Source organism: Mesoplodon densirostris, chromosome 14, assembly GCF_025265405.1.
Source record: "Mesoplodon densirostris isolate mMesDen1 chromosome 14, mMesDen1 primary haplotype, whole genome shotgun sequence".
Taxonomy (NCBI): Eukaryota; Metazoa; Chordata; class Mammalia; order Artiodactyla; family Ziphiidae; genus Mesoplodon; species Mesoplodon densirostris.
The window spans coordinates 79,850,452-79,865,197 of NC_082674.1; the positions used below are offsets into that span (position 1 = coordinate 79,850,452).

Genomic DNA, 14,746 nt, shown 5'->3' on the forward strand with positions numbered 1-14,746 from the left:
ACTTCCCTGGCAGTCCAGTGGTTAAGACTTCACCTTCCAGTGCAGGGGGTGAGGGTTCGATCCCTGGTCAGGGAGCTAAGATCCCACATGCCTCGCAGCCAAAAAACTAAAACATAAAACAGAAGCAACATTGTAACAAATTCAATAAAGGCTTTAAAAATGGTCCACATCAGGGCCTCCCTGGTGGCGCAGTGGTTGAGAGTCCGCCTGCCGATGCAGGGGATACGGGTTCGTGCCCCGATCTGGGAGGATCCCATATGCCGCGGAGCGGCTGGGCCCGTGAGCCATGGCCGCTGGGCCTGCGCATCCGGAGCCTGTGCTCCGCAACGGGAGAGGCCACGACAGTGAGAGGCCCGCATACCGCAAAAAGAAAAAAAAAAAAATGGTCCACATCAAAAAAAAAATTAAAAATGTTGATACATGGTACAACATAGATGAACCTCAAAACCACTATAATAAATGAAAGAAGCCAGACACAAAAGGCCACATAATATATGATTTCTTTTGTATTAAATATCAAAATAAGCATATCAAAAGACATAAAAGCAAATTAGTTGTTGCCAGGGAATGGGAGGGAGGATGGTCATAGGGGAAGATTATTTATAGGTTATAGTGTGTTCTTCTGACATATTGAAAAACTTCTTAGACTATAGGGAGTTGGTGATTGCACAGCATTGTAAAGGCACTAAATGCCACTGAATTGCACATTTTAAAGTGGCTAAGTAGGGCTTCCCTGGTGGCGCAGTGGTTAAGAATCTGCTTGCCAATGCAGGGAACATGGATTCAAGCCCTGGTCCAGGAAGACCCCATATGCTGTGGAGCAACTAAGCCCACGTGCCACAACTACTGAGCCTGCGCTCTAGAGCCTTTGTGCCACAACTACTGAGCCTGCATGCCACAGCTACTGAAGCCCGTGTGCCTAGAGCCCATGCTCCGCAACAAGAGAAGCCACCACAATGAGAAGCCCGCACACCGCAACAAAGAGTAGCCCCCACTCGCCACAACTAAAGAAAGCCTGTGCACAGCAACGAAGACCCAAAGCAGCCAAAATTTTAAAAATAAATAAATAAAATTTATTTTAAAAATGGCTAAGTATAGTTACGTGAATTTCACTTGAAAATGTATATTTAAACCTAACATTAACTTTTAAAATTGTATAACCATACAATTTTAAGTGCTTTAATATATCGTCTGGGTGGAGTTACTAGAGTTGATGAATAATAAATATTTTACAGATTTTGTTAAATAATGATTTTAAAGTCATTAAAAAGTGAAATTTATTGGAAATACATCTTAAGGATATGAATTTTTTAATGCCATTTAGTTCATGTATTCATGGATGAATGCATGAAAGGGTCAGCATCAATTCCATTCCTGTTTTATTATTTTTTACCTTAAATCTCACAACCATTGTTTATTATAAAGGTGAACCCTGATCCTCATGATAGGCTTATTTGTAGGATTTCTAGTAGTAATTGCAGACACCAGGGTCTCCAAATGTTTGAATTTGCGGCTACTGGCGATGTCCACTCATACAGGTTGAGGATGTCTCTGATCTTTTTGGAAGCCTATCCACATATTTCTGATAGTAAGATCACCAGGGCTTTGGAGGTGGACTGGTGGATTGCAAAAGCTGGGCTGTGTGACCACCACCCTTCACACAGACACTGAGGTCCATGCCAGCAAATTGCTCCTTGTCCAGAAGCAAAACGGTACCAGTAACTTGTAGCTGTATTGTAGCTGTGCGTGGTTGGATCATCTCTGGGGGTAACCCATTCACCTAAGGAGCCAGTGTGCCATGGCTGTGGTCATCTTCTTGTGTCTGAAGGGCTGTGCCAACTGCAGAGGGTCCTTGGGTGGCATGGCTGTGATGTAGAGAAGACAGCCTCATCGTGAGACGCCTCAACTAGAAGAAAGCCCTATTTTATGTTTTATTAGACTCACATGATGAGAAACATTGTTAATATAAATAAGTAGATGGTAGCAGAAAGGATTTTTCTGTGTCAGTGTCACTTAGTTTTTTGAACTTCTGTGTCATATGCCAAAAGCAATAATTGATTAAATGTAAAATTTAGTTTTAATGATTTATCAACTGATAACTCAGATTTTCCTTCATTTTTGAAACTGAAGAATTAGAAAGAAATGCATAAGAATTTGGTAATTATTAGAGTCATTCACTACTTTTTCAACACCTATAGCAGTATTTCTAGTTGTCCCTATGTTTAGTGCTTCAGAGGTTTTTGCCTCTCTGGGAAACCTATCATAGTAAGAAGAGACACATAGGTTAGAGGAATATATTTCTTTTGTAAAATGAAAAAGTATAATTGTTAAAGGGGAGAAGGAAAAGGTGAATTCTTATCACACAGGCAGAGCAGTTTTTTAAAAATAATTATGTATAGAAATTGAAAATCTTCTGATGCCCATAAAACCTTTCTATGCCCATGGCACCTCATGAAAAATTTTTATATACCTGCAGGGTACTGAACTTTCTTGGGGAGCTTGTATAAAGTGCTTCATACTGCCTTCAGATAGGAATCTTTGAATAGTTTGAGACTTCTATGTACTGTGAATGAAAAGATGGGAAAAAAAAACCAGAATTTGGCCAGAGAAGAAAAAAAAAGAATTTGGCCCTAAGGCTGTTTCTTTCAAAATAGGTTTATATTATTTCTAACTTGTGTCAGGAATAAATGTAGCATTAATATAAAATTCTTTAAAATGTGGTGAACTGGGGGTATTGACTTCTCTTATAATTCCTTTTGTAAAATTTTTCCCAGGTGAATGAATGGTCATTGAAGATAAGAAAGGAAATGAGAGTTGTTGACAGGCAAATAAGAGGTAAATTATTATTTTACATCTCCTATTCTTTATCTTGGTGTATTTTGCATTAGTTCATAAAAGTAAACTGTATCTACATCTATAAAACATAGTTTATATTTATTATTTATGGCTGCCCTAATTATTTACTTTCTAATTATAGTAAGAAAAACAAGATATAATCAACTCAAAGATCTTTACATTTGATAAGAACTAAAATCTTTCCTCCAGCCTGGCATTGAGCTATTCAAGGGGGAGAGGCCATGTTCATTCATCTGTGATTTCCTAGAGTCCAGGTTACTGTTGGAAACAAAGCAGGTGCTCACATTCTGTGGTAGACAGAATAATGGCCTCCCAAAGATGTCCACGTCCTAAACCCCAGAACCTGTGAATATGTTACCTTACATAGCAAAAGGGAACTTGCAGATTTGATTAAATTAAGGATCTTGAGGTGGGGAGATTAATCCTGGGCTATCTGGGTGGGCTCATAAGAGTCCTTATAAGAGGGAGGCAGTGTGTTGAGAAAAAGTGAGAGAAAAGGAGATGTGACCACAGAACCAGATGTTAGAGTGCTATGCTTTGAAGATGGAGGAAGAAGACACAAGCTAAGGAATGCAGTTGACCTCTAGAAGCTAGAAAAGACAAGGAAATGGATTCTTCCCTGAAGCTTCCAGAAGAAACACAGCCCTTCCAACACCTGGATTTTAGGCTTCTTTTTTGTTTTTGTTTTTTAATATTTATTGGGCTGTGCCGGGTCTTAGTTGTGGCACACAGGTTCTTCCTTGCCGCATGTGGGATCTTTTAGTTGCAGCATGCGGGCTCTTAGTTTGCGGCTTGTGGGATCTAGTTCCCCGACCAGGGATCGAATCCGGGCCCCCTGCTCTGGGAGCATGGAGTCCCAACTGCTGGACCACCAGGGAAGTCCCAATTTTAGACTTCTGATCACCACAATTAAAGAATAAATTTTTGTTGTTTTAAGCCATTTGAGAAAAAAAAGTAAAGAAACCTCTTCCTACTTATAAAGAAATGGTTTTATGGAATTCAAATTAAATAAATTGTATGTGAGGAATGCAGTTCCATTTTCACCACAGTTTATCTTAGCATGGCTGTAAATTGAGCAAAATATGTTTCTAAATAAAGTTGATTATTGTTGAGTACTACTTAAAACTAAGGTGACTTGCAAAGAGTAACATTTAAAACTTTTATGATTTTTAACACTTTCATGATTGGAGAAAATAACAGGTATCACCATATCACTCCTTTTAAAAAAGAATTAGAATAGCAATACAGGGGTAGGGAAGTAAAACGTACAAACTATTAGGTATAAAATAAGCTACAAGGAAAAAAAATAAGCTACAAGGATATATTGTACAACATGGGGAATATAGCCAATATTTTATAATAACTGTAAATGGAGTAAAGCCTTTACAAATTGTGAATCACTATGTTGTACATCTGTAACTTATATAATATTGTACAGCAACTATACTTCAATTAAAAAAATAAAAATGGAAAAAATACTTGTAAACAAGATATTCCAAAAGTAAATAAATAAAAAATAGTTACAGAGGGGAATTACATTCTTAGCCATGATGGAGTAATGGTTATGGATTTGAACTTGCACTCCATTGTAAATAAAGAAAAAACTGGACAAAAGCTGTGAAACATCTGTTTTCAAACATTGGATAACTGTCAGTGCAGGATTTTGATCAGTGAGAAAAGGGAAACAGAAGGAGAGAGCCCTAATATGGTCCTCATTTTCTGCCTAGGGAGACTTTCTGGGTCATAGCATGTGGAAGGAGATTCCAAGCAGAGTGTGGTGTTCTCACTGAATTGAGGAGAAGGAGACTAGGGTTCAGGAGGCTGCAGTGGCTGGAACTTGTGGGGCAGAGTATCAGAACAAGAGCAATATCCAAGCTGTACATATCCACACAGGGTCCCATTGAGTCTTCAGCCGACTGCTAAGCTGTGCATACTTAGACTGAGATCTTAGGAGGCAAAGAACAGTTACTGGGGACAGAGCAGCTACCCGGAGGAGGCTGTAAGCTAAACGGTTCCCAGAGTTAACAGAGGATTGAGAGATGGTAGAGTTCTGACCAGGCCCAGTAAAGAGACTTTGTTGACTATCTGGGGCATTCAGTAGAGACTGCAGAAGGGTCATGCCTTAATAAAGGCTACCATACGCCCACACCAACAAAGCTTAAAAGCAGATCTGTTACTGTATAGCACAGGAACTCTACTCAGTGTTCTGTGGTGACCTAAATGGGAAGGAAATCCAAAAAAAGAGGGGATATATATATATATGTAGAGCTGATTCACTTTGTTGTACAGTAGAAACTAACACAACATTGTAAAGCCACTATGCTCCAATAAAAATTAATTTAAAATAAATAAAAATTAAAAGAAGTCTTGGAAGGTGAACTACCAAACTAAAGTTGAACATTCTTTAAAGCTCTTGAAGGCTGAACTACCAAAATTGCAGATACCCCAAAATGAAACATTTAGAGTGTTCAGCATCCAATGAAAAGTTACTAGGAAAGTGTGACCCAAAATCAAGAGAAAAATCAGGAAATATAAATAGACCCAGAAGAAAAATGGATGATCAAATGAATAAGCAGACAGGGATTTTAAACAGCTATTATAAATATGTCGAGGTATTTAAAGGAAAACATAATGAACATATGTTTCAAAGGAAAACATGAGCATAATGAAGAGGTAAATAGAAGATATTGAAAAGAACAAAGTAGAACTTAGATGAAAGATCTAGAATGAAGTGAAGTAAAATGAAAGCTTCACTGAATGGGTTGAACAAGCAGATTATACACTACGGAAAACAAGATCAGTGAAATCAAAGATAGTAATACAAACTATCCAAACTGCAGTACTGAGAGAAAAAAGTAAAAAAAAAAAAAATCAAATGATCCAACATGTAATTTGAGTCTCAGAAGGAAAAGAGTCCAGAAAGGATCACATGATATAATAGCTGATGAAAACTGTAAACCCACAGATCCAAGGAACTCCAATTTCAAACAGGATAAACACAAAGAAAACCTTGCCAGGACGTATCATAATCAAATTACTGAAAGGTAACAATAAAGAGATAAAACAGTCTGAGGAAAGGGTAATGATTAAAATTTTATTATCAGAAACAATACGAACCAAAACATCTTTGATATGATAAAAGAAAAATCCCCACATTATCCTAGAATTCTGTGTCCAATGAAAACAGCATCCAAAGGTGAAGTAAAGCTACTTGTATACAAAAGCCAAGAGAATTTGTTGCTAGTAGGTCTACAGTATGAGAAATGTTAAAGGAAGTTGTCAGCTGAAGGAAAATCATACCAGATACAAATTTGGATTTACCCAGAGGAATGAAGCATGCTGGAAATTAGAAGTATGTAAGTAAATATAATGTTTTTCTCTTCTAAAAGTTTCTTTTTAATAATTATTGACTGTTTAAAGTAAAAATAATCATATGGGGCATAAAACATATGTAGAACTCAGCAGTATGACAATAATAGCAGAAACCATTGATTAATGTTGTCTTTAGAAACCACATAAATTCAGTTAGTGTCTCACACACCTCATTTATTCCTGTTTTGTGCATTGCTTATTGTATACGTTCTCACCTCCATAGCTCATTTATCTGGTTAAATGATCTTCAAGCTCTGTCTTTCTCCTCATGGTTCCTGTTATTTCTCATTCATAGCAATTTATTAGTTAACTAACTAACATGATATCAGAAAAATAATAGTGGGTATTGGAGTCCTTACACTACCAGATTTCAACCATCACTGCTATCAATTAGCCACCTGTCCCTATTCAAATTCTTTGAATCTCACAGAACTGTACTGACAAATCGGTGAATGTATGTAAAATGTTTAGGACAGTACTTGGCATACAGTAGACAATTTACTACATTTACGGTGATACCAAAAAAGGAGGGTAGGGGTTACTTTAGACAATGTATAACTTTGAAATAATGTGATTACTTTAAACGTTACTTGCATATGAAGGTTTACCACTGAAACACTTTCAAAGTCTTTCATTTGGTTTTTTTGTGTTTTTTTTTAGATAGCATACATAGCTTTATTTAGTCTTTGATTTGAATTTTATTTTATTTCTTTATTTTTATACAGCAGGTTCTTATTAGTTATCTATTTTATATATATTAGTGTATATGTCAATCCCAATCGCCCAATTCATCCCACCACCACCCCACCCCCCGCTTTCCCCCTTGGTGTCCATACGTTTGTTCTCTACATCTGTGTCTATTTCTGCCCTGCAAACCGGTTCATCTGTACCATTTTTCTAGATTCCACACATATGTGTTAATATACGATATTTGTTTTTCTCTTTCTTACTTCACTCTATGACAGTCTCTAGGTCTATCCACATCTCTACAAATGACCCAGTTTCATTCCTTGTTATGGCTAAGTAATATTCCATTGTATACATGTACCACATCTTCTTCATCCATTCGTCTGTCAATGGACATTTAGGTTGCTTCCATGACCTGGCTATTGTAAATAGTGCTGCAATGAACATTGGGGTGCATGAGCAGACCCAATGTGGCCATGGAAGGCTCCAGCATTGGCCGGGGTGACAGCCCAGGCTGGGGCCCCACGCTCTGACAGAGGCTGAGCGGCTGCTGCAGAGCTCACGGGAGGAGACGTGGAGGAGCGGAGCCGGGGGCAGGGCCGCTTCAGAGCCAGGGAGAGCCCGTCCCCTCTGCTCGCTGGCTGGTGGGTCTGTCCCAAGTGCCCCATGGAGTTCCTCTTGCGCACCTCCTAGAGGGCTTCCCCTCTGGGGCACACCGAGGGGACCTGTGGGTGGGGGGGTGGATGGGCTGCAGGGGCAGTACCCAATAAAAACTCTGTCCGGAGGCGAGGGGGGCGGGAAACACTTGGCAGGCCTAGTGTACACAAACTGGTTGTATGTATCATACCGTGGACCTAGGGAGGAGTCGTTGTGGCACAAGTCTTTGCACATCCTCCGCTTCTCTCCACCAGCATCCTGCCTCTCTAGAAGACTGTCTGTGTCTTAGTTTAGTGTACAGACCTGTAAACAGCTGCCCTTCTCTCAGCTCAGACTAGTTTCCATATCCTTTTTCTTTTATTTTTAATTGCTCATTTGTAAAGTTGTCCTAATCTTTCCTAGCTTTTAACTATTAGAAACGCTCTACTAGTTTTCCTTTGAGTTTGTGAGCTCTTCTCCTTGTAGCCCTGAAGGGACTTTTTGAATTACAGTTTTCTGTGGGTATATGTGCAGTAGTGGGATTGCTGGGTCATATGGTAATTCTATTTTTAGTTTTTTAAGGAACCTCCCTACTGTTTTCCATAGTGGTTGTATCAGTTTACATTCCCACCAACAGTGCAAGAGGGTGCCCTTTTCTCCACACCCTCTCCAGCATTGGTTGTTTGTAGATTTTCTGATGATGCCCATTCTAACCAATATGAGGTGATACCTCATTGTAGTTTTCATTTGCATTTCTCTAGTAATTACTGATGTTGAGCAGCTTTTCATGTGCCTCTTGACCATCTGTGTGTCTTCTTTGGAGAAATGTCTATTTAGGTCTTCTACATATTTTGAATTGGGTTGTTTGTTTTTCTCTTATTGAGCTGCATGAGCTGTTGATATATTTTGGGGATTGCTCCTTTGTCCGTTGATGTGTTTGCAAATATTTTCTCCCATTCTGAAGCTTGTCTTTTCATCTTTTTTTATGATTTCCTTTGCTGTGCAAAACATTTTAAGTTTCATTATGTCCCACTTGTTTATTTTTGTTTTTATTTCCATTACTCTGGGAGATGGGTCAAAAAAGATCTTGCTGTGATTTATGTCAAAGAGTGTTCTTCCTTTGTTTTCTGCTAAGAGTTTATACTGTCTGCTTTTACATTTAGGTCTTTAATCCATTTTGAGGGGTTTTTTTCTGTGTGGTGTTAGGGAGTGTTCTAATTTCATTCTTTTACATGTAGCTGTCCAATTTTCACAGCCCCACTTATTGAAGAGACTGTCTTTTCTCCATTGTATATCCTTGCCTCCTTTGTCATAGATGAATTGACCTTAAGCGTTCATTTCTGGGCTCCCTATTCTTTTCCATTGATCTGTGTGTCTGGTTTTGTGACAGTACCATACTGTTCTGATTACAGTAGCTTTGTGGAATAGTGTGAAGTCAGGGAGTCTGATTCTTCCAGGTCTATTTTTTTCCCTCAAGATTGCTTTGGCTATTGGGGGTCTTTTATGTCTCCATACAAATTTTAAGATTTTTTGTTCAAATTCTGTAAAAAATGCCATTGCTAATTTGATAGGGATTGCATTGAATCTGTAGATTGCTTTGGGTAGTAGAGTCATTTTCACAGTATTGGTTCTTCCAATCCAAGAAAATGGCTTATCTCTCCATCTGTTTGTATCATCTTTAATTTCTTTCATCAGTGTCTTATAGTTTTCTGCATATAGGTGTTTTGTCTCCCTAGGTAGGTTTATTCCTAGGTATTTTATTCTTTTTGTTGCAGTGGTAAATGGGAGTGTTTCCTTAATTTCTCTTTCTGATCTTTCGTTGTTAGTGTATAGGAATGCAAGAGATTTCTGTGCATTAATTTTCTATCCTGCAACTTTACCAAATTCATTGACTAGCTCTAGTAGTTCTCTGGTGGCATCTTTAGGATGCTCTATGTATAGTGTCATGTCATCTGCAGGCAGTGACAGTTTTACTTCTTCTTTTTCAATTTGTATTCCTTTTATTTCTTTTTCTTCTCTGATTGCCATGGCTAGGACTTCCAAAGCTATGTTGAATAATAGTGACGAGAGTGGACATCTTTGTCTTGTTCCTGATCTTAGAGAAAATACTTTTAGTTTTTCACCTTTGAGAATGTTGTTGCTGTGGGTTTGTTGTACATGGCCTTTATTATGTTGAGGTAGGTTCCCTCTATGCCCACTTTCTGGAGAGTTTTTTTTCATAAATAGGGGTTGAATTTTGTCAGAAGCTTTTTCTGCATCTATTGAGATGATCATATGGTTTTTATTCTTCAATTTGTTAATATAGTGTATCACATTGATTGATTTGCATATATTGAAGAATCCTTGCATCCCTGGGATAAATCCCACTTGATCAGGGTGTATGATCCTTTTAATGTGTTGTTGGATTCTGTTTGCTAGTATTTTGTTGAGGATTTTTGCATCTATATTCATCAGTGATATTGGTCTGTATTTTCCTCTTTTTGTAGTGTCTTTGTCTGGTTTTGGTATCAGGGTGATGGTGGCCTCATAGAATGAGTTTGGGAGTGTTCCTTCCTCTGCAGTTTTTTTAGAAGAGTTTGAGAAGGATGGGTGTTAGCTCTTCTCTAAATGTTTGATAGCATTTACCTGGGAAGCCATCTGGTCCTGGAATTTTCTTTGTTGGAAGATTTTAAATCACAGTTTCAATTTTGTTACTTTTGATTAGTCAGTTCATATTTTCTATTTCTTCCTGATTCAGTCTTGTAAGGTTATACATTTCTAAGAATTTGTCCATTTCTTCCAGGTTGTCCACTTTATTGGGAAGAGTTGCTTGTAGTAGTCTCTTATGCTTTGTATTTCTGCAGTGTCCATTGTAACTTCTCCTTTTTCATTTCTAACTTTATTGATTTGAGTCCTCTCCCTCTTTTTCTTGAGTGTGGCTAAAGGTTTATCAATTTTATTTATCTTCTCAAAGAACCAGCTTTTAGTTTTATTGATCTTTGCTATTGTTTTCTTTGTTTGTATTCCATTTATTTCTGCTCTGATCTCAATTTCTTTCCTTCTACTAACTTTGGGGATTTTTTGTTCTTCTTCCTCTAGTTCCTTTAGGTGTAAGGTTAGACTGTTTATTTGAGATTTTTCTTGTTTCTTGAGGTAGGATTATATTGCTATAAACTTCCCTCTTAGAACTGCTTTTGCTGCATCGTTTGGATCATCGTGTTTTCGTTGTCATCTGTCTCTAGGTATTTTTTGATTTCCTCTTTGATTTCTCAGTGATCTCTTGGTTACTTAGTAATGTATTGCTTAGCCTTCATGTGTTTGTGTTTTTTACGTTTTTTTCCCTGAAATTTATTTCTAATCTCATAGTGTTGTGGTCAGAAAAATGCTTGGTCGGATTTCAGTTTTCTTACATTTACCGAGCCTTGATCTGTGACCCAAGATGTGATCTATCCTGGACAGTGTTCCATGTTCAGTTGAGATGAAAGTGTAATCTGCTGTTTTCGGATGGAATGTCCTATAAATATGAATTAAATCTGTTTTGTCTGTTAAGTCATTTAAAGCTTTTGTTTCCTTATTTTTCTGTCTGGATGATCTGTCCATTGGTGTAAGTGAGGTGTTAAAGTCCCCCACTATTGTGTTACTGTCGATTCCCTCTTATAGCTGTTAGCACTTGCCTTGTGTATTGAGGTGCTCCTGTGTAGGGTGCATATATATTTATGATTGTTGTATCTTCTTCTTGGATTGATCCTTTGATCATTATGTAGTGTCCTTCCTTGTCTCTTGTAACATTCTTTATTTTAAATTCTGTTTTATCTGATATGAGTATTGCTAATCCAGCTTTCTTTTGATTTCCATATGCATGTAATATCCTTTTCCATCACTTTCAGTCTGTATGTTCCCCTAGGTCTGAAGTGGGTCTCTTGTAGACAGCGTATATACGGATCTTGTTTTTGTATCCATTCAGCGAGCCTGTGTCTTTTGGTTGGAGCATTTAATCCATTCACATTTAAGGTAATTATCGATATGTATGTTCCTGTTACAATATTCTTAATTGTTTTGGGTTTGTTTTTGTAGGTCCTTTTCTTCTCTCGTGTTTCCTACTTAAGAGAAGTTCCTTTGGCATTTGTTGTAGAGCTGGTTTGGTGGTGCTGAATTCTCTTAACTTTTGCTTGTCTGTAAGGCTTTTGATTTCTCCATCAAATCTGAATGAGATCCTTGCTGGGTAGAGTAATCTTGCTTTTAGGTTCTTCCGTTTCATCACTTTAAGTATATCATGCCACTCCCTTCTGGCTTGTAGAGTTTCTGCTGAGAAATCAGCTGTTAACCTTATGGGAGTTCCCTTGTATGTTATTTATCATTTTTCCCTTGTTGCTTTTAATAATTTTTCTTTGTCTGTAATTTTTGTCAATTTGACTACTGTGTGTCTTGGTGTGTTTCTCCTTGGGTTTATCCTGCCTGGGATTCTCTGCACTTCCTGGAGTTGGGTGGATATTTTCTTTCCCATGTTAGGGAAGTTTTCAACTATAATCTCTTCAAATATTTTCTCGGGTCCTTTCTCTCTCTCTCTCTCCTCCTTCTGGGACCCCTATAATGCGAATGTTCATGCATTTGATGTTGTACCAGAGGTCTCTTAGGCTGTCTTCACTTCTTTTCATTCTTTTTTCTTTATTCTTTTCCGTGGCAGTGATTTCCACCATTCTGTCTTCCAGGTCACTTATCCATTCTTCTGCCTCAGTTATTCTGCTGTTGATTCCTTCTAGTATATTTTTCATTTCAGTTATTGTATTGTTCACCTCTGTTTGTTCTTTAATTCTTCTAGATATTTGTTAAACATTTCTTGCATCTTCTCGATCTTCACCTCCATTCTCTTTCTGAGGTCCTGGATCATCTTCACCATCATTATTCTGAATTCTTTTTCTGGGAGGTTGCCTATCTCCACCCATTTAGTTGTTTTTCTCTGGTTTTATCTTGTTCCTTCCTCTTGTACATAGTCCTCTGCCTTTGCATATTGTCTGTCTTTCTGTGAATGTGGTTTTCATTCCACAGGCTTCAGGATTGTAGTTCTTGCTTCTGCTGTCTGCCCTCTGGTGGATGAGGCTATCTAAGAGGCTTGTGCAAGCTTCCTGATGGGAGGGACTGGTGGTGGGTAGAGCTGGGTGTTGCTCTGGTGGGCAGAGCTCAGTAAAACTTTAATCTGCTTGTCTGCTGTTGGGTGGGGCTGTATTCCCTCCCTGTTGGTTGTTTGGCCTGAAGCATCCCAGCACTGGAGCCTACAGCTCTTTGGTAAGGCTAATGGTGGACTCTGGGAGGGCTTATGCCAATGAGTACTTCCCAGAACTTCTGCTGCCAGTGTCCTTGTCCCCGCAGTGAGCCACAGCCACCCCCCACCTCTGCACGAGACCCTCTGACACTAGCAGGTAGGTCTCGTTCAGTCTCCTATGGGGTCACTGCTCCTTCCCCCTGGGTCCTGGTGTGCACGCTACTTTGTGTGTGCCCTCCACGAGTGGAGTCTCTGTTTCCCCCAGTCCTATCGAAGTCCTGCAGTCAATCCCTCTAGCCTTCAAAGTCTCATTCTCCGGGAATTCCTCCTCCCGTTGCCGACCCCCAGGTTGGGAAGCCTGACGTGGGGCTCAGAACCTTCACTCCAGTGGGTGGACTTCTGTGGTATAAGTGTCCTCCAGTTTGTGAGTCACCCACCCAGCGGTTATGAGATTTGATTTTTTTGTGATTGTGCCCTGCCTACCAGCTCATTGCAGCTTCTCCTTTGTCTTTGGATGTGGGGTATCTTTTCTGGTGAGTTCCAGTGTCTTCCTGTCGATGATTGTTCAGCAGTTAGTTGTGATTCTAGTGCTCTCACAAGAGGGACTAAGCACACGTCCTTCTACTCCGCCATCTTGAACCAATCCTCATTTGGTTTTATGTTAGCAGTCAAGGTGAATGGATTTAAAGAATATATTAGTGAAAAAAAGAGTACCTGCAAGACTGTTCTGTGCTGTTAGAAGTCAGGATATTTGTTTCCCTTGTTGGGGGCATGGTGAATTAGTAGGGACATAAAAGGACCTCATGTTATGTTGGTAATATTTTGTTTCTTCATCTGATACCTAGTTACATGGGTGTGTTTAATTTGTGACAGTTTATGTGGCTTTATGGTTATGTGTGTGATATATGTATGTACATATGATATACTTCAGTAAAACATTTAAAGAAAAACAATAGTAACTTAAAGCAAAGTATAACTACAAGTAGTTCTTCTTATGGAGGACTCAAGGTAGTCCACATTTTTAGCTTTCAGCCAAATGTAACACATTTAGAGCACTCATAATAGGCAATACTGGAGTGAATTTAGAACATTTATTTTGCCCTCTCCTCAAATGAACATAGTTAGCTTGCGTTTTTACCCCCATGACTATAAAGGTAATAATACACACACTGATGCAGAAAAGTATAAATAAGAAAGTTAAAATCACACTGAAATCCTACCACCCAGAGATAACAGCCACAGCATTTTGGTGATCATCATTTCAGATACATTTCTGTCTGTATTTGTACTTACATATAAATACTTGTTTATAAATGAATCATAGTATTCTTCCTGCCATTTTATTTATTACATTAAAATATACATAACAGAAGTTGACTATTTAAAAAAATTTTTATTGAAGTATAGTTGATTTATAATGTGTTAATTTCTGCTGTATAGCAAAGTGATTCAGTTATATAGATATTCTTTTTCATATTCCTTTTCATTATGGTTTATCACAGGATATTGAATATAGTTTTCTGTGCTATATAGTAGAACCTTGTTGTTTATCCATTCTATATATAATGGTTTGCATCTGCCAATCCCAAACTCTCAATCCTTCCCTCCCCCCACCCTCCTGGCAACCACTGGTGTGTTCTCTATGTCTGTGAGTCTGTTTCTGTTTCGTAGATATGTTCATTTGTGTCATATTTCACATTCTACATATAAGTGATATCACATGTACATAAATTGATCATTTAAACCATTTTAAAATACACAGTTCATTGACATTAAGTACATTTACATTGCTGTGCAGCCATCACCACTATCCATCTCCTGAATTTTTCCTTCATCTCATATTGAAACTCTGTACCCATTAAACAGTAACTCTCCATTTTTCCTTCTCCACATCCCCTGGTAACCACCATTCTGCTTTCTGTCTCTATGTATAATTAGACTGTTCCAGGTACCTCA

General features: G+C 38.3%; 1 protein-coding gene across 2 annotated transcripts in view; it reads left to right on the plus strand.

Annotated features, from left to right (window-relative positions):
* CHMP3 (charged multivesicular body protein 3) overlaps positions 1–14,746 on the plus strand; it is a 69,198-nt gene that overhangs the window by 19,550 nt on the left and 34,902 nt on the right. For both annotated transcript variants that reach the window (XM_060117231.1, XM_060117232.1), the window contains exon 2: positions 2,775–2,835. In XM_060117231.1, the coding sequence (XP_059973214.1) occupies positions 2,775–2,835 (61 nt within the window). The remainder of the gene's footprint in view (positions 1–2,774; positions 2,836–14,746) is intronic.